The 19,450-nt window shown below is 45.3% G+C and overlaps 2 protein-coding genes across 2 annotated transcripts in view; one reads left to right on the top strand and one right to left on the bottom strand.

Moving 5' to 3' along the window:
* Positions 1-107: 107 nt before the first annotated feature.
* Positions 108-4,506, top strand: prkar2ab (protein kinase, cAMP-dependent, regulatory, type II, alpha, B; the record flags this gene model as incomplete). Its single annotated transcript, XM_080001182.1, has 10 exons — positions 108-339; positions 462-497; positions 615-763; positions 868-974; positions 1,087-1,240; positions 1,611-1,712; positions 1,808-1,882; positions 1,998-2,063; positions 2,306-2,444; positions 3,357-4,506. The coding sequence occupies 10 exons, from the start codon at positions 108-110 to the stop codon at positions 3,479-3,481; spliced, it is 1,185 nt and encodes a 394-aa protein (XP_079857308.1). The 3' UTR covers positions 3,482-4,506.
* Positions 4,507-4,650: 144 nt separating this feature from the next.
* The window catches only part of LOC307230320 (msx2-interacting protein), a 16,151-nt gene continuing 1,351 nt past the window's right edge, over positions 4,651-19,450 (bottom strand). The window contains exons 2-15 of the mRNA XM_080000624.1: positions 18,938-19,252; positions 15,432-15,908; positions 15,156-15,313; positions 14,848-15,048; positions 14,559-14,710; positions 14,347-14,472; positions 14,117-14,230; positions 13,920-14,033; positions 13,712-13,812; positions 6,263-13,592; positions 6,107-6,166; positions 5,824-6,018; positions 5,576-5,734; positions 4,651-5,441 (exon numbers count right to left, since the gene is read on the bottom strand). Coding sequence (XP_079856750.1) covers positions 5,310-5,441; positions 5,576-5,734; positions 5,824-6,018; positions 6,107-6,166; positions 6,263-13,592; positions 13,712-13,812; positions 13,920-14,033; positions 14,117-14,230; positions 14,347-14,472; positions 14,559-14,710; positions 14,848-15,048; positions 15,156-15,313; positions 15,432-15,908; positions 18,938-19,252 — 9,634 coding nt within the window. The 3' untranslated portion in view covers positions 4,651-5,309. The remainder of the gene's footprint in view (positions 5,442-5,575; positions 5,735-5,823; positions 6,019-6,106; positions 6,167-6,262; positions 13,593-13,711; positions 13,813-13,919; positions 14,034-14,116; positions 14,231-14,346; positions 14,473-14,558; positions 14,711-14,847; positions 15,049-15,155; positions 15,314-15,431; positions 15,909-18,937; positions 19,253-19,450) is intronic.

The raw sequence follows: 19,450 nt of genomic DNA, 5'->3' as shown, positions 1-19,450 counted from the left end.
GTTTTTTTGGGTGCGTTTGAGTCCAGCCCGGAAATAGGTTTGTGCAAGTTGAGCGTCGTCGGTGGGGAAAAATCTCGAAGCGGGAACCTCCCGACGGAGCCGGAGCGATGAGTGGCGCCGACGTGCCGGCGGGGCTGAAGGAGCTGCTGCGGGGCTACACGGTGGAGGTCCTGCGCCGCCGGCCGCCCAGCCTGGCCGAGTTTGCGGTGCAGCACTTCACGCACGTCTGGGAGCAGCAGAGGAACGACCAGAACAACAAGAGGTGCGCAGGCTGCCAGGGGGTGACCTTTGACGCGCCGCGGCCACGCAGGCCCGCCGAGGAGGACGCCGCCACCGCCGGTGAGTACGAGCGGCGCCGCGTTTGAAGGATGCGTCCGTAGCGTGGGAACGCTGGAGGGACTTGGGCGGCGCGGCCCAGTGGTCGTGGGAGGCTTCACCTCCGTCCCGTTCTGTGTCCGCAGGGTCGACCAGCAGCAAATACAGCCGCAGGAAGTCGGGTACGTACGCGGGACGACGACGAATCGTCCCTTTTTGACCGCTTGGCGTCTTCCCGGCGCTGCGAGTTTTCAGTGATTCTCAAGCCGCGTTGTCGGTCCCGCTCTGCACCGCTGCAGTTTGCGCCGAGGCTTACGACCCCGACGAGGACGACGAGGACGACGAGGACGGCCCGGAGCCCCGCGTGGTGCACCCCAAAACCGACGAGCAGCGGCGGCGGCTTCAGGACGCCTGCAAGGACATCCTGCTGTTCAAAACCCTGGAGCAGGTACGAGGAGCGTTCGCCCGGAAGGCCCGACGCGGCGTCACGTCTTGTTGTCTTGTTGTTTCCCGCTCGGGCGCCGTCCTGACCGCGGAGGCGCTGTCCCGCAGGAGCAGTTCTCTGAGGTGCTGGACGGAATGTTTGAGGTGCTGGTGGAGCCGCAGGAGCACATCATCGACCAGGGGGACGACGGAGACAACTTTTATGTCATCGAGAGGTGACGCTCGGCGTGAATCCGGTTTCGGGGAGCGGACGTTTCTATTTCAACCCCCCCCCCCCCCCCCCCCCTTAACACCTCCAAGCTGTCCTCCCTGTCTCCTCGTTCCCAGGGGCGTGTTTGATATATACGTGCAGACAGACGGGGCGGGTCTCTGTGTGGGGCAGTATGACAACAAGGGGAGCTTCGGGGAGCTGGCCCTCATGTACAACACCCCACGAGCCGCGACCATCATTGCAACTGAGGAAGGCGCCTTGTGGGGCCTGGTGAGTACCTGCCGCCCCGGGGCCGACGGCACTAACCCTAAGCTCACCACTCACAGGGCTTTTCACTGTCGTCAAAAGTGTGTGTGTGTGTGTGTGTGTGTGTGTGTGTGTGCACATATATATGTGTGTATATATATACATATATATATGTGTGTATATATAAATATATAGTGTGTGTGTATGTGTATATATAGATAGATAGATATGTGTGTGTGTATATATATATATATATATATCTATATACTGTATATATGTATGTGTGTGTCACAAACTCATTGTATGAAGTGGAAAGGAATGTGAATTTAAATTTAAAAAATGAAAAATAGAACTGAAAGCCAGAGCGGCTGTGACCTGAGGTTGCCTCCTTCAGGATCGAGCGACCTTCCACAGGCTCATTGTGCGAAATAACGCAAAGAAGAGGAGGACGTACGAGGCCTTCATCGACTGCGTTCCGCTGCTCAAGTCGCTCGAGGTTGGTGTTTCAAAGCCAAGGCTGGGGCCTCGCGGTGGCCCCGGGCCCGATCCCTCCACATGTTTTTCCGACTTTGTTTTGACCTTTTCCTCAAGCTTTCTGAGAGAATGAAGATCGTCGACGTGTTGGGGGCCAAAGTGTTCAGAGACGGAGAACGTATAATAACGCAGGTATTTTCATGTTTTGTTTTTTTTGGGTTTTTTTACATTCCTGTCGTGTTTTGATGTTTTGGTGGCGAAAGCGGACGGCGGACGTGGTGTTTTCAGCTCCTTTGTTTGCCCGCAGGGTGAGACGGCCGACTGTTTCTACATTGTGGAATCGGGGGAAGTGAAGATCATGATAAAAAACAAAGTACGTCGGTCGTCTTGTCGTACAACGTTTGACTGTTGTTGGGAACTGCCCCCTTCCTTCAATATATTTGGATTCGTCTTGATTTTTTTGTCTGGGAATGCACTTACAGGTGTGTGTGTGTGTGTGTGTGTGTGTGTGTGTGTGTGTGTGTGTGTGTGTGTGTGTGTGTGTGTGTGTGTGTGTGTGTGTGTGTGTGTGTGTGTGTGTGTGTGTGTGTGTGTGTGTGTGTGTGTGTGTGTCAGACCACGGCAGGGCAGGCTGATACCACGGAGGTTGAGCTTGCACGCTGCGGCAGGGGCCAGTATTTCGGGGAGCTGGCGCTGGTCACCAACAAACCGCGGGCGGCGTCCGTTTACGCCGTGGGGGACGCTAAATGCATGGGTCGGTATGATTCACTTGACTTTGGTTTGGTTTGAGCTTCTCTGAGCCCGTTCCACACTGAACGCACAGATTATGCTGTTGCACCAATGAACATTTACATTCACATTTACATTCAGTCATTTATCAGACGCTTTAATCCAAAGCAACTTACAAGGGAGAATAACATTCAAGCTACATTGCGACAGAGACATTAGTGTAACAATAAATACTGCTAAATAGTGCTAAGTAATTGTAGTAGATGTAAGTAGTAATTGAAGTAATTGTAAGTAAATGAAGCGGTACAGCTTCCTGTTTCCGGTCCCTCACGGGTGTACGTGATGCCTGGTTTGAGACCTTTTTTGGCCCCAGTATCACACATATAGAGCGAGTCAGACGATGTTGGGAGCTTCTGTTTTGGGGGGAAACAAAAAAAAAAAAAGGCCGTTGAACACATTTAATTAAGGTTTGGAAATTGGACGTGTATTTGTATATTTCGGTTGAAGCCGAAACACGCTCTCGTGCGCGGCAGCTCTTTGATGAGGCCCGTGTCGGACGTTTGGCGAGCTGCAGTGACGATGCGGCCCCACCCGGGGTTGACGGCCCGAGGCACCGAGGAGACGGGCAGCGAGGGAACAGTCTGTAATGTGATCTATAAATGTGAAGTTTGTTGAACAACATCGACGTCACCTCATCTGATCTGGGAGAGAGTATTGCTGGGGCCGTCGCACCACCAGGCCCACCCCCCACTCTGGCACCATCTGCTGTAAAAGTCGACGAGAGACAGAAGCTCAGGCTTCACCGTCATGCGGGAGGCGGGAGGCGGGAGGCGGGAGGGGGGAATAACGCTGTGTCCCATGTCTCATGTGTTGTCATGTTGTCTCATGTTGTCTCATAACGTCATGTGTTGTCATGTTGTGTCATGTTGTCTCTCAGTAATAGACGTCCAAGCCTTCGAGCGTCTGCTTGGCTCCTGCAAAGAGATTCTGCAGAGGAACATCAGCCAGTATGAAGAGCAGCTGGTCGCCCTGTTTGGCACAAGTGTTGATCTGAAGCACTAGAAGACGAGATCATGGCGCCTATTTTTTATTTTAAACCCTTGTCCGATTTTTCCACATTATGCTTCTTGCTTCTTTTTCCACGTCAAATTCTAGATAGAAGCCTGAATATGGTTTGTTTTTATATTTAAGGTACTACTGTATGACGAGGTGCTGTGGGTACTGCTCTACTATTGTGGCACCAGAAGACAGCCATACAATCCATAGATATAGTTTCGAGGTCAGTTGTGAGTAGGATTTACGGTTTCAGTATTGAAATTCGTATATTTATAAGGATTTCCCCATTATTTGAATGAATACTATACTGCACTTTTATCATGGGTTGAATGTGAATCAAGCCATTTTAAAAGGTGAATGCGGAGCTACTCATTGATAAGTCATCTATAGCGATCTGCCACCTTTTTAATATTATGAAATGATCTGGATATTGATGAGCTCGATAAAATGTTTAACACCGCCCTCAACAAAGCAATATTATGACAATGGAATTTCATGAAGTTAATAGTTAACCAAATTGATTAAGACTTGATTATTGCACACGTTTTACTGTTATGGGGGCCCAACACAGTAGTACAACACACAACTTTACATTTTATTAAGCCCCAAATAGCCACAAGAGAAAATCCTCATTTTGACATGCAAAAATAAGTTATTCCCTCACAGCCCTTGGTAACCATTCTGCAAAGTGCTATAAAAAAAAATCCTAACATTTTCTAGAATTGTAATTTTCAGGACAAATGAGAAATTTAACCCTTTAATGTTTTGTTCCCGTTTAAATTGCATATAAAATTTCACTGCACATCCCTTTTTATCTTACATTTGTACAATATTCAGGAATCTGTTACAGTCCTCAGAGAAATAACACATACATGAAATAAAAGATTATGACTTAAATTTTCAAGTTTTCTGGATTTTTTTATTTGAGTTACAAAATGTGAAGTGCCATCGGCAGACTCCACACGAGTCTGCCAACCTGCTCCGTGTTAAGTAAGTATTTACACTCCAAAAATCAAGGATATCCATCTAACTTTTCACACTTAGCCTTCTCATATTTCCATGGATTAAAGTCTCTGGGATCAGGCTGTCAATGTTCCATTTTGAAAGCTTAAATATTTAAAATATTTACAAAGTCCAGTATGTCAAAACTCCCAAATCAAACTGTAGCTTGTTCAATGCAGAGGCCGGTGTGAGGACTTGATCTGCTTCAGTAGTGTGAAAATGAAATAGCAGATCTGGTGAAAATAAAGGAGCTGTTTAACAGACATGGCCCTCTCTACACGGTCTCAGATCAAGCAGTTGGTTCTTCCTCCTTTAAAGGGGAGGCTGGACAAGGAAGTGTGTACATAATGACCGTACTTAAAAAATACACGTTGAAATGTCTTCTTTTCCACGGTGCAACAGCAACTATGATCCTTTCTTGCAAAGAACTGAATCTGACAATCATTAAAAGACAGAGAGGGGAAAAAAGGCCACCCAGTTAGTCACGCATTCTTCTTGTTCAAACTTTCTGGATTTTTTTTTTCTTCTTCAGATCATCTCCAGACATAAAAAATAAAATAAAAAAAATACCTCCCAATAAATACAAATACAGCAGAGAACTGGTCAAATAAGACTGGACAATGTTCTGGTTTGGTCCATCCCTGAGTTCTTTTGAGGAGGACAAAAATACCAGACAGGAGTGAAAAATATATATGGAAAAAGAAAAGGGATTTGATGGGCCATTTCCTACACATTCCCATTGTGTCCAGGATGAAAAAAATGTGAATATTCCCTTCTTTTCCTGAGGCTCGCTGTGGATATGAACAGAGGAGGCAGTTCCCGGCCGCGGAGGTCACACGGAGGTGATAACAATCATGAGGTGGGGCGAGATGCTGGAGATTCGTTTGAGGAGGTCGGGAGCGAGCTGGGACAAGTGGCTTTCTGAGAATTCACACGGTGGGAAAATCTGCAACACGTAGGCGGGCTGGACGGGCGGAGGAAGACACAAAATGCAAAATTAACAAAAATATGTAATAAGTGGCAGCTCCACTTGCAATGCACGCGCCCACTAACAAGGGGACGCACGCGCACGGTAGGCGTGGCGTGGCGGACACTGACCTGGTTGGAACCTGGGTTGGGGATGTTGATGATGCCGGCCGCCAGCTTGGCCTGCAGGTAGTTGATGAACGCAGCCTTCAGGGCCTGGGTCTGGCTGAATACGTCCTCTTGGTCTCGTCCACACGGCAAGGCGAGCAGGAGACAGAAGTCGGTGTCCCCCTGAAGGAGCCAGAAATATATTAAGACTTTGAAAAAAATTCTAGCTGCCGGACGTTGATGTTTGATACGTGGCTCGCAGGGCGACGTACGGTCATTCTTCTGGCCACGCTTTCCAGCTGTGAGGCCTCGAGTCTCATTCTCTGGACGATTCGAAGCAAAGCTCCCCCCTCCTGCAGTGGCAGCGATCGATGAGCCAACGCTTTGTTTCCACAGACAAAATGCAACTGCACGGCAGCAGTGTCGTTCTTGAGTGCCAGGAGACCTTGCCACACAATTGGGTATTTCTGTTGAAACATAGAAAGAACATTTGACGTGTCAGCTAACATTTAAAGCAATTACCAGTACTATATACACGTATGCATCCTGCCATACCGTAAGCAGCTGCACAGGCTGAGTCATCTTGCCGTCAGTTTTTGTTTGAAGGTCTGAACCCTGAGGATCCAAGAAAATCGTTGATACAATTGCCCCAAAAAAATACTCCTGAAAATAATAAATACAAGGGCATAAAATGACATTGTATAACCTTACCACTGCAGGTGTGACGGTCCCTGGAGACTGGTTTAGAACAGGAGACGTCTCTGTCATTTGAGAATGGATCCCTCGTGGGGTCGGGTAGATTGCTGAATACTCTGTGAAGGAACCACTCGATCCCGGTGGCATGAGCTGAACTCTCTGGGGGGATGCTATTGCCGAGCCGGACGGCCGAATTCCCATTAGTCCTTCCTTGGCAAGAGGGGAGTGTGGCCTTTTAGTCTCCAATTGTTTGGTTCCATCCTTGTCCGATACACCTTTAGTCAACACCTGAGCTCTTGGCGACAAGGACATGGGGATGCTCGAAGAGGTGGAGGATGGGGGGAGGGGGTCTTGAATGTGTCCAGCATGTTGATCTGTGCGTTCTCCCTGTTGGTGTAAGAGAACGCTCATATCCCGTTGCGTCATGTACGTACCCAACTGGAGGCCACCGCGTAACGAACCACGAGGATCCGACTGCAGCGTCTCTGCTTTAAGCTGCGTGACAGATTGTCGGCCGGGAGCCTGGTGGAAGCGTCTGGCGTCATCCTGTTCCCCTTCGTGACTCCGAACGGAGCTGGGGTTCACCTTCAGGACCATGTCTCTGCTGACGCCCTGAGGTGAGGTGGGCCGTTGCTGCAAGGAACCGGACCAAGCGGACGCAAGAGGCTCACTGTGCATTCCAAAGGTCACCACAGACAGAGGGGGCGTATTGACCCGAACATCCCCTTGAACAAGATGTCCCATTGGAATGGCTTGAGTGACACGGTGGGGAGACATCCTCCCTAAACCACTGTGCGCACTGTGAGGAGGCATGATGACAGACTGCTCTGGGTGATGCACATACTGTTGCATAGCAGGATGGCCAGAAGGCAACATAACCGGGATCCCTTTGGGTGACGAGGAGCCGATCGGTGATGAAACTTTAGTAAATGGGTGGCCTGACTTGCGGGGCGAACGTGGTTCCTGTTTCACTCCACTAAGATGGGAAGTTCTGTCACTAGAAGGCCCTGTAACAAAGCCTACATGGTTGCCAGGAGGAGAAGGTAAGTGGGGACTGATTGCAGGACTTATAGCAGAGGTCCAAGCTGGTTTGGCACCATCTGCACTGTGAGGATCAGCACCTTCCACTTTCTTTTGATGTTTCATTAAGATATATTCTGGATGATGATAGCCCATCACTTGCTGGTTACCAACTCCTTGTGGCAGACGCTTTACTACCCCCTGGGGCCCAGGCTGATAAACTGACTCCATCTTTTCCAAACCTATGCTTTCTTGTTTTACAGAGGAAGCCGACTGTGGCTTTCCAGGATGGCCATGATCCGTCAATGATGTAGGCCCCTTTTGAGCCCCCAACTGTGAATGTGTGTACAACTCCTGCTTTATCTGGGGCATAGAAACCAACTGCTGAGATTCCATGTCGACTGCCGTTGCTTGTGGGATCTGGCTGATCTTTGCACTTATTCGCTGCGGCCCCTCAATTTTCTGCCCGGAGTGGCTCAATACAACCACACCTTCAGATGTATTCACTCTTAGGCCCGAGCTAGATCCAGTACTTAGATTAGAGTTCTCAACGAGGAAGCGCCCTGCACTTCCACCCTCCTCACCAACCGACGGCCCATGATATGGGCCACCATCGTCTATGTTGGGCCGATAAGTCTGCTTTGAAACAGCCATTTCCACACATGGATTGCCAGACGTTATGCTCATCTTCTCTTCAGGATCAGGCGGATTGCAAACACGACTAATAACGGAGGTAGCAGTGGATGCAATAACAGAGATCACAGACTTTGTCTCGGGAGAGGGCAGCGAAGGTGGAGGTCGTACAACTGGTTGAGCTGGAGTTGGCATTCTATTATCGGCGAGTGGTGACTTATTTGGCACAACACTTGATGGGACATGAATTTCAGATGCTTGATCTCGGGGTTGGGGTAGATTACTAGATACAGTTGTATTGGCTAGTAGGGAAACATTTTTGGGTTTCATAAGTATCTGACGCAGATCACTATTGCCCTGATCAGTATCCATATTTTCCAAATCTGGCTGTTGTAATGGCTGGTTTTCCAATGATGCTCCAGGCAGCGCGGGTGAAGAGACTCCTGTATCTTTAGGTTGGTTTCCCCAGTCTGGGGGTGAGACAGGAGTCCTACCTGACTGAACCGCCCTCACATTTGGACGGCTAGGAGAAGGAGAGAGGGATGGGGAGATGCATTCAGGTGGCAGGGGCTGAGGTTTTGGGCAGACAGGACTCTTAGATTGGGGGTAAACTGGTTTGATATGTTGAAGCTGCTCTTCAGAAGACGATTCTGATTTGATATCAACTGAAGGCTTAGCAATCAAAGCTTCAGGCTCTGTCTTCCAGGCAGTGGCAATAATGACGGCTGCAGCCAATGGCGGGCACGACGTTTCAGGAAGAGTCTTTATGTTAGACGGCGTGATGTCGGATGAAACCGTGGATTCTTCCGGCAAGGATTGTCTTTCCTTAGGGTCCTTCTTGACTGGCTTTTGGGTCTTTGATCGTTTAGGTGTTTTGGGTCTACCCTTGGTGCATTTTCTGGGTGTAGTTGGAAAGAAGGACTCTCCTGGTAAAGAAGAGGCATCCATTTCGACTTCATCTTCCTTTTCTGGTGGAATGAAGACCTGCATCTCTGTTTCTGAATCTACATCGGCACTTATGACTGGGGCTGCTTGAGGTAAAGGTGCAGCAACATCCTCTGCAGTTATAGAATCAATAGCGGCTATAAGTTCTGTCTCACTTGCAGGATTTGATGTTTTTGGTTCCTCCGCGTCACATTTAATGTCTGTTGGGGCGGCAGGCGGAGTAAGTGGCTTTGTTGACATTGTCGGGTCTGTAAGTTTAGCAATATTTTCTACAGCCTGCACCAATTCCAGCTCTTGAGGAAGATAATTGCTCGGTGCATCTAGTGACTGCGCTTCCGAAGCAGCATCTCCTTTATGATCTTTACTAGAAGCCATTTTGTTACAACTATTCTGCTCCAATGTTTGATTCATTAGATCACCATGTCTGACCTTTTTGGACAAATCTTCTTGATTACTATTCTCATCATCTCCCAACTGGAGTAAATCTTTCACCTCTGTGACATTAAGTCTTATTTTTAGGTTTTTAAGGACTGGAGACTTAGAAGTCCTTGCCACCTTAGTTTTAACTTTAGTAACTTTGTCTTTTTCAAAGGAGGGCTTCTCTTCAGAGACCGGAGACCCTGCCTCCTTCCCGCTCGTTTTTTCTTCATCAGTCTTGTCTGTTAGGACATTGTGGTCTTTACCAGCCTGTCTTTGAAATTTATCAGCCGCATGTTGGTTCCCTTCCTCTTTTTTGGGAATGACTTTAGAGGGATCTTTTTGTAAACTTGAATCCTCCAAAGCTATGGTATCTTCTTCAACACATTCCATTTCCTGATAGTCCTCTTCAGGCAGCACAGCTTTATCACCCTTCCTACTCGGCCCAGAACCTTTACCCTTTGACAATTTCTGACCTTTTTCACTATTTTCCGGCTCATTTGAGTCAATGTCTTTTGTGTCCATTTTTAATTTCTCCCCCTTCGCAGCTGAGCCCTCTTCGCCATGTCTGCGATTCTTTAGAGGGCGGCCTCTTGGTCTTGGTATCGGTATTTGTACCGGTGACTCCTGTTCCAAATTCTGCTGTGGGGCTGCATCTTTATCTACAGCACGCTTCCGTGCCGAGCGTGGCGACTCTGTAATTTCCTTTCCACCCCGCATTGGGGCCTCATCTTCAACGGGGGTGGCATACACAGATTTTACGTTTCTTCGTCTTGTCCTGCCTACAGGTATGCTCTGCTCTGCAATGTTATCAATGTCTGTTCCATGAACGGGGGATTTCGCTGTGGATTTAGAATCTGAATTGACTTTCGATGATTCGCCTCTTGGTGAGGAGCCACGTTTCAGCTTCTCTTTGTCGATACGTTCACTTTTTCGTGTTGCTTGTTTTTCAGAACTTGAAGCAGATATGACTGTAACTGGGGCAACGTGAACAGGGGATTGTTTATACCTTTTGTTCTTCATGTCTTTTGCTCTTTGTTCTTTCTGAGGTGGAGAGGTTGGTTCCTCATTTGCATCATCAGACAACAGCACTTTGCCTTGAAATTTGTTGTCTGTATCTGCCTCTGTTGCTTTATAAGTGGAAGTCTCTTTATTTATCACTTCCATTTCCTCTACAAGGATTGAGATTTTAGGACTTTGAGCTTCAGGCAATTCAGTTTGTGGTGCTTCAAGATCCATCTCTGGTTCAGAACTACTAACAACGTCCTCTTGACCGTCACTGTTGCATGGTTGTTCTGTACTTGGAGTCTTTACATCTTCCATAATATCAGGTTTCTCTTGAGATGGTTTGACTCTACGCACTGAAAAACTGGACTCTGCAGCTGTCTGAGATTCTACATCTGAACTTTTTGGCGTCTCAAGTGGTGGCTGGTGTGTGGGACCAGAATGTTGCTTTTCTTTTACTTCTTTCATCAGGGATTCAGGAGGCAAGGGCTCTGAGAATTGACTCAACACAGCACATTTCTCCTCTACTGGAGACATTTGCTTGGGCACAGACTGGGAAACAAGGCTAGGCACTAGTCCGGGTTCAGAACAGATTTCTTCGGCAGGACTTATGGGTTTAATTTCTGGCTCCACAGCAGGCTCTGAAATCTCATGTGACTGCAATGGTTGTTGCTGTGAATCGGGTGTGCTTTCAACTTTGTTCTCTTCTTTCGGGATTGAATCCTCCTCCTTTACTTCCTGTACTGTTTGGTCTTTTCCCTTCTGTTGTTGCAGTCGCTTAAGCTCCAAAAAACGACTATGGAATAGGACAACCGGCTCAGAGTCAAGTTGGCCATCGGTTGTTCCCAGCTGAACAGTTTGTGGATTCTGCCCATGCTCAGGTTCCTCATGCTTGCGTTCAAGGTGTTGAAGTCTTCTTGAGTCCTGCTCAAAGATTGAGCTATGAAGGAAACGAGAGGCAAAAAGTTCCCTGCGTTCCTGTTCCTCAGGTTTAGGCTCCTCCTTTCTGTCGTCTAGTTTGTCTTCAGAACCACTTCGAATCTTTTTCTTTTTCATATACCAGGAGGGTGTTGGTCTTGGCGTTGATTCTACCTTCTCTGTATCCTTTCGGTTTCGAAAACTTGCAAAATGAGAATCATAGTCCAAAAATGACCAGTTGTCCTCTCTGGAGGATGAAAGGGACTTTGCACGTTCTAAAAGAGCTTTTGTATCTGGAGTTATTGTCTGGTCAAGTGCAAAGGAGTAGAACTTATTTCTTTCAAGATTAGCTAGTTTGGGTTCGGTAATCCTGTCCCCCCTTGGCCTTTCAGGAAATGGCATAGATGTTGATGGCATAGGAGAGTGGGCTTTGTTTTCTCTATCCTCTTCAGAGTCTGATCGCACTTCCCCAGGTTCCAAGTCATGCCAAACTCCAAACTCCAGGCGCTTGCGATTGTGAATGCCTTTACTCAGACTTCTAGAGAAGTTTAGATCAGGTAATAAGTCCTGCTTGACTCTGCTCTCCCATCGCTTTTGTTGTTCTTCTTCACCACCAAGTAATTGAGTATTTGACTTGCCCATCTGTGTAGTATGTGTTCGTTTAACCGATAACTCTAGATCGGTGTCACTTCTGGTCAATTCTTTCTGATGAGGACGATTTACAAAGTCCTCATCTGCATGGTGGGGAAAGTGCTGATGTCCTGGAGATGCAGTGTTGTTCCAATCAGGATCTTCAGTTTTTTGTCTAAAGCTCCGGTAGACACGCTCCTTCTTAGAACCAGAATCAGTGTCAAACTGGTCGAGTTTCTTTTGTTTGTGAGATGGGAAATTGTCAGTGACATCTTCGGGAGGCTTACCCACTTCATGGACAAGACTCCTGTGTTCCAAGTCCTCAGTTTCACTTCCTTGGGGACTTTCTGGTTTTTCAGATTTGTCAGACTCTTGTTGCTGTTGCTGCTGATGGAGCTTTCTATTTTGCTCCATTTGTTTGCGGTAACTCTGAGAGAGGTCAATATCCACATGATCCTCCCTGTCTTTAACACTTTTTTCAATGTCTACAGTCTGAGTACCGTATTTTAAAACGCCATGTTCTTGATCTCTGGTGCTACCTTGGTCCGTAGTGCCCTCATTTGAAAACCTCCTGGCTGAATTATGGCCTGGGTGTCTCTTAGGCTCTGACAAATCCACAGATCCCTCCGACAGCTCCCTCTGTGCCCTGAGCTCCTCTCGTCCATCCTTCTGAATAACAGGAAACGCACTTTTTTCATTTTTGACCCTTGAATCTCTGCGCTGTAAATCTTTTTGTTTATCAATGTCTGTATCTTTCAAATAAGCAGAGCTAGCTGCAGGGTCAGGTAGTTGGTTTCCATCATCCTCTTCAAGTCTTGTTCTTTTCTGTCTAATGGCCTTCCCACTGGCATCAGCAAAACGTCTCTTTCTTGCAGCAAGGCGATCAGAGTCCACTGATGAATCTTTCGCATCATTCCCGATATCAGACTTGAGGTGTTTTTTACCACGATTTTTTCCTTCCGCGTCGGAATTATCACCCTTGCTGATTTCGGTCTTTTCATTTTTTTGAGTGTCATGATAGCCGGTTGATGACTGGTTTGAACTGAGCTGGTCACTGTCTGCCTTATATTTCGGTTTTTCATCTGGCTCTGACACTTTCCCCCTTCCAGACCCACCATCAACACCACTTTCAAGGTCTGTTTCAGGCAGTGGGTTGGAGGGAGACTGTGCCTTTACTTTCCTCGATTTAGTTCTGTCCCCTTTGTCTTTGTCTGCCTTGTCTTTTCGTCTTGCTCGCTTGCTTTTCTCAGCGCCAACCACGCGATCAGCTTGAGTGTTCTTATCAGTCTTGTCGCTCTTTGTGCCTTGTTCCAGTGGCGTCTTGTCAGATTTGTCAAAGTGTGGTGGTGAGAGGGAGCTGACACTGCCGCTACGCTCAGATGACTGGCTGTAAACACGACGCTCTGAGTCTCTGGGGCCGCGCTCAGAGGGTGAAGGGGAAACAGCGGGAGTAATAGGTCTTCGTGGATGGGAAGGACTCCACCTTCCACGTTCAGCCTCAAAGCGCTCTCGCTCCCTTTCTCGCTCCCTCTGAATGTATGTGTATTTGCGAATGTCCTGCTCAAAGGGGTCTCTGTAATCCCTGTACTCTCTGGGGTCTTCGTGGTACCGTGGGTCAAAGTGTTCCCCCTGGTAATGTTCCAGTTCAGGAAAACGTTCCCTGCTGCGAGCAGGGTATTCCCTGCGAGCATCTTCCGGATAAAGGCCAGGTGTTCGCACAGTCTCATAATAAGCTCTTTCTGCAGTAAATTCATGGTAAGGAGGTCTGCGCTCCTCTCTGGAAAAAAATAAAAATAAATCCAGGGGATGTAATGAATGGGGGCAAAGAAGAAACAAGTCATTTTGAAATAAGATAATCTAATCAGTTATGAATTAATGGAGGTAACTTAATTTTACCTTCGCTCAGGTGGAATTTCATAGAAGTCTCTGATGTCTTGTCCTGAAGACTGCATAGACCGATAGAACGCCACCTGGCTTTCTTGACTAGCAAAATCCACCTATAAAATTATTACATATGGTTTAATTATACATCCAAGCGTTTCACTGGATTGTCTTAGTGTACTTTGTACACACACTTTCTCAATATATAAGAAAGTATTTTCACCTTTATTTTATTGCCACCGATCTTCCATCCTTTGGTCTCTCTGACAGCAGCTTGAGCAAAATCTGTGTTGTTATACAAGACAAGGGCCATCCCTTTGAGTCTATCAAACACAACCTAAGAAGACAAAATAGAATCAATGCATGTTTGGCACTTTACATTTCAGAAATAACAAACAGTGAAATGAAAAGAGAAAATACCTTAACTACATGTCCATAGCGACAGAAATGTCGTGTCAGGTATTGCTCTGTAATGTTTGAAGCCAAACCGTCGAGCCAAACACATGTTGTGGGCATACTCTTCCCAAAACCAAGCTAAAGGGAATACATATATATATATTTTTTTAAATGTTCGGGTTTTTTTTCTTTTTGTTTGTTTTTTTTTAAATGTAGATTTAGTCATGTACCACCGGTGACGACAAAACCATTACCTTGAGTCTGTTGCTCCCAAGATACTCCCCATCCATCTTCTTAATGGCTTTGCAAACACTGGCAATATCAGAATATTGAACAAAAGCATACTGAGGAACTCCATTTACTTTTTTGATATCAATATCCTGTTGGAGAAAAGAGAAGCATATCAGACTACGCCACTGTAAAATGCTAATTTATTTGTATAGTACAATAAACTTGAGCAACATACCACAATTTCGCCAAAGCGTTGAAATATGTCCAGGAGTTGTTGATAACTAGTTGTCTTCTCAAGATTGCCTATGAACAGCGTTCTTGTGGCCTTCGGGTGGAACTCATCTATCCTGCCGTCCAAAGGCCTAAACTCATTCTCACTCTCAGTTTCTGAGGGGAGGAAGAGATTGATGATAAACTTGATCTTGTTTCCCAACAAGAACGAATGAATAATTCAGCCAATTCCATCAAAAAATATTAATAAAATATCTCAGTCATGATATAAATTAATTCCAACCATCACATACCTGGGCCATTCCAGGCAGTGACCTCAATGAGCATGCCAAAGAACAGTTTTCCTTTTGATACGGTAAGGGCTTTCTCTTGATCTTCCTGCTGTCGGAAAAACACTAATCCATAACGATCCTCAGAGGCCCCATGGATCTGCACCGATGTCACTTTCCCATGTTTCTTGAACTCATGGAAAAGTCCATCTTTTAAACTTGTGTCTAAAGAACAAAAGGACATATTTATCGTCAATTTGTCATGACTGAATACAAATATTGACAGAGTTGTGAGTTAAACCTGTTTAAAGGAGAGTGTTGTAACAACCCACCTGTGGAGCGCACTGGAAGGTTTTGCACCTTAATTCCAAAACTTCTGCGTGGTTCCTCTGAATCTAGTACCATCGAAGGCTGTGGAGGTGCATGAGTTGCTGACGACTGAACAGAACGGGCACGAGATCCATCACTGGAGCTTGTGTTTGAATCACTGCTGCAAAATAGATAAACGGAAAAACCAAAAATAAGAGGATCAGTCAAAGCTGTGGACAACATGCTGGTATTATCAACTTCTGATAATGAAATCAAGGAAACGAAAAAGCATATCCAACCTGCCACTGCCAGTACTGCTTGTGCTGCTGACTGAATCAGAGCTGGACGATCTACTTCGGGATCGAGAGCGCGGGCCTCTGCCAGGAGACAGAGGAGCTCGTTTGGGGGAATGAGGAGCTTTCGGTGTTTGTCCTGTGGTCCGTTGTGGGGAAGGGTGTCTCGACTGTGAGGAATGAGATGACCTGCTACGACGGTGATGGTAAGTCCTATCAACACGTCGCCCCCTGTCGTCTCTGTAGAGGTCCCGCCGTGCAGAGCTGGTGAGACTGAAGGAGTCTCGAATCCTAGACTCAAAATGCGGATCTGATGCCTCGAAGCTTCCACTGATAGCGCTGCTCCCAGGACCAGCAGCAGCAAACATAGAGCGGTCACGGTAATACTCGGGGTTGTAATGACGCTGTCTGTCAAAGGTGCCACTGCGTTCATGGTGTCCGTACGGGCTGTGATCATATGCACGTTCCCGGGTTTCTGAACTACTGTGGAATGCGAACACAAAAAAGAAACAGGGGAAAGGGCACATTATTTGGATTTCAAACAGAACAGCCATTCCTCTATTTTGTTATAGGCAAAAGGGAAAAAAAGCTGTACTGTGTTGAGTGTCAACATCACCTAATGAAGGCCAAGACACAGCTGAAAGCAGGCCAAATTAAAAAATGATAAAAATACATAGGTCAAATACAATAGCATATTAATGGTGTAGAGGGCAAAACCAAGATTGACATGCAGATCCTGTCATTTTGTCTTAATGACCATTAATCTACAGTTGACCTTTTCTATAAAATGGGTTAACCCTTGCGTGTAGTTTCACTTTTACTAAGTGTACAATCTGACAGTTAAACACTCTTAAATCACAAATGTAAATATTATGTTGTAGCTTTTCTTATAAGCTTCCCCTTTGCCTTTCAGTTCTAGCACAATTAATAAATAGCATCTCGGATCATTATAGTAACTTGTCACCAGAATGAAACTGCAAGATAGCTAAAACTTAAAATGTAGTAGCTTTTGCAGAATTGTAAGGTCATCGATATTTAAATGTTAGTACAAAACTAAGAAAACAAATCAACATATAGATAAGAGGACCAAAGTAATCGATTAAAGAAAGAAGTTGTCATGTTGACGTGATTAATCCTATGAAAAAAAAAATGAATGGCATAGATAAGGCTGCATGTCAAAGAAACCAACTTTTTGAACAATGACTGGCCCTCCTGTTTTTACATAATATGTAAATATATAGATAGGAGACTAGGATAAAATAGAATTTCATGCTTAGAGAGCCATTAAGTTGCTAGAATACATAATTGTCGTTAAACTTAACATCGGCTGCCAACCATATTGATATTGCACAACTTAATTGCTTTTGCCATCAATATAACAAATTAAAATACCAGAGGACTTTAACTCTGGACAAGACAATTAAAGAGCCCTGTGGTTAAAAAGAAGGCAGACCATGCGAGACATCTTTTCAATTTTCTACAGCTTGCTGATGAGAAAAGATGTATTCAACATTATGATACAGTGAATTGCAATCTCACCCTAGATGTAAAAGTAATAGCATCGGGTTATTAAGGGAATTTGACTGACTTAAAACATAGAAGGGCGAAAACCAAGCGAAACACGTTGGCCGAGGAATAAAACTATTCCACGCCCAATCGAAACAGCTTTTATACTCAAAGCAAAGCAGAATCTAGGAAAATGAGTCAAGGTGCAAGTTAAGGTTAGAAAATGAAAGATGCAGAGGACAGAACAATACCAACCTTTTGGAAAGAAGTTACTGAACCTAATCCAAATACAATCTAGGTAGTCAGATTTGAGAGCCCGAATGGAAAACCAAAAATGACAAAAAAAAAAAAAAGAAAAAAGAAAAAAAAAAAAGGGAAAAAAAAATCTATTACGGCCAAAACAGTTCCATGGAATCGTACGGCATGTAATCTTCGAATAACGAGTAGAACACCAGGCCAGCGAGTCGATGGTGTATAATCCACAATAAGGATACGTAATATCTTCATTGGATGGAAAAAGGGGAAAACAAAACCAAAGAAATGGAATTCTTAATGATTTTTTTCAACGGGTAAAAATATAGGATTTTAGTATACAAGTATAAAAAAAAAAAGTTAAAAGGGGAGTTAAAACTGGATATTTTGGCACCCATTCCAGGTCGCATGTTCAGCAAGTTCCCAGGCAGACGGATGATATTATCCAACTTGATTCGTCTTTGTCTTCAGTATGAGAAAGCGTTACATTCCAAAAGTTATCTTTCAATTTCATATGGGAAAATATTAATTCCTCTTAGTATGATGCCAATGCAGTTTAATAGCATGTAAGCTTGGTACCTATCATCATCGGTATACTTTAATGGTTCCTGCTCGTTTGACCAGCATAAATTCCAGAATTTGATTAATCCTATCCGGTGTCGGGATTTTCGGTCTTCCATCTATTGGAAACGATAATCTTCAGATGATCTAAATTAACCAAACAAAACCAGAGCTCCATCCTCTGTGATATGTTCATGTCTTCGATTTTTCTCTTCTTCATCTCATCGCCTGACAGCAAAATCCAAATTTACGTAGATTAATCCATAGGAATGGAAGGCACAGCTATCCGCAACATGGCCCACATCAGTACATCCATCTGGAGTATAGAGAGTACATCCACAGGGAGTCTTCAGAGGTCTTCATGGCCACCCACATTAAGAAGATATCTCCACAACTTTCAAGAGACGTAGAGTGGTTGCTCAGTTGTCTTGCAAATTCTTCTGAGTATATGCTCCATACCTTCCAACTTCAGGACAAATAATTTGGGGGGGAAAAAAAGGCCTCATTTTTTTTTTTTAACATTTAACATAACCTATGTGACATGAACTATTTGTTATGCTTTGCGATAGGAAAATTAATATCCACGAGAATAAATCCTGAAAATCCATTATGTGCGTATCCAGGTTTGAGGAGCTGTAAAAGTAGTCCAGGCATCAGGAGAAAAACATTTAAAAATTAAAAATAAAAATCTACACGCTGAGATGTACGATCCTCGTCTTAAAATTATCTGATCGGACTTCTGAAAGAACTGTATCCTTCAATGATGATCATTTACTTCCAGCTTCAAGTATTTCCAGATGAAAAAAAAATACGTATAGATCCAGCATTACGAGAAAAAAAATATAAATATCCAAAAAAGCCAGGCAGGCCCAGGATAGATTCCCGCAAAATGCAATAAATCCAAAACTCACCAGGATATTCCGTTTCGGCGTCATATCCAATTTGGAAGCGATACCTTCAATGAGATTAACCTTACCAAATAGTAGCTACGCATTATTTCACTTAGATCCCATGGGCGAGGAAAGCTGATTAGGGTGTAAAGCAGAATGTTCCCTAAATTACCTGTCTTTAAACTCCTTCCGGCCTCCATTCCCTCCTCTCTAATAACCCAACAATGATCATTATGTCGTGGGATAACACTCATCTGATACCTGGATTCCCCACGACTTAAAGGGGAGACCATGTCCACTTACCCATCTATTCTCCGTTCATAACGTCCCTCTCTGGTGTGGAGGGACACGGGGGGCCCAAATACTGGACCCACTGTCCCCCTAGAGAATCCCGAAACCTCCCGACTGCTTGAGGGGGTGCCATCTTCGAGGCCTCGGACGGCACTAGGCACTGATCCGGGCTCATTGTAGTCAGTTCGGAGGTCCCTGTCTCCCATCTTGTTGACGGCATTGTGAGCCTTTTGAGCACTTTTGATGTCCACAAAATCCACAAAGGCGGCCACGCCGCCCTCTGATCCGCGCTTCCGCAGAACCTTAACACTCTCCACGCGCCCATACCTGACAGGAAGGTAATGAAATAAACAGTAAACAGCCAGGAATAAATAATACACATTTCCTTGTAAAAATCTGATATTTAGAGAGGCTGTGCACAAAAACCGAAGGTAGAGCTAATCGCAATCTGTTTGTAAAATAGTTACCATTCCACTGTATCAAGACAAACTTAACCAAACTTTCAAGTATTTCAATAGAAGGCAA

This window comes from Zeus faber (assembly GCF_960531495.2).
Source record: "Zeus faber genome assembly, chromosome: 5".
NCBI lineage: Eukaryota > Metazoa > Chordata > Actinopteri > Zeiformes > Zeidae > Zeus > Zeus faber.
Note: the sequence above shows the minus strand (reverse complement) of the source record. Positions and strands in the feature narration are given on the sequence as shown.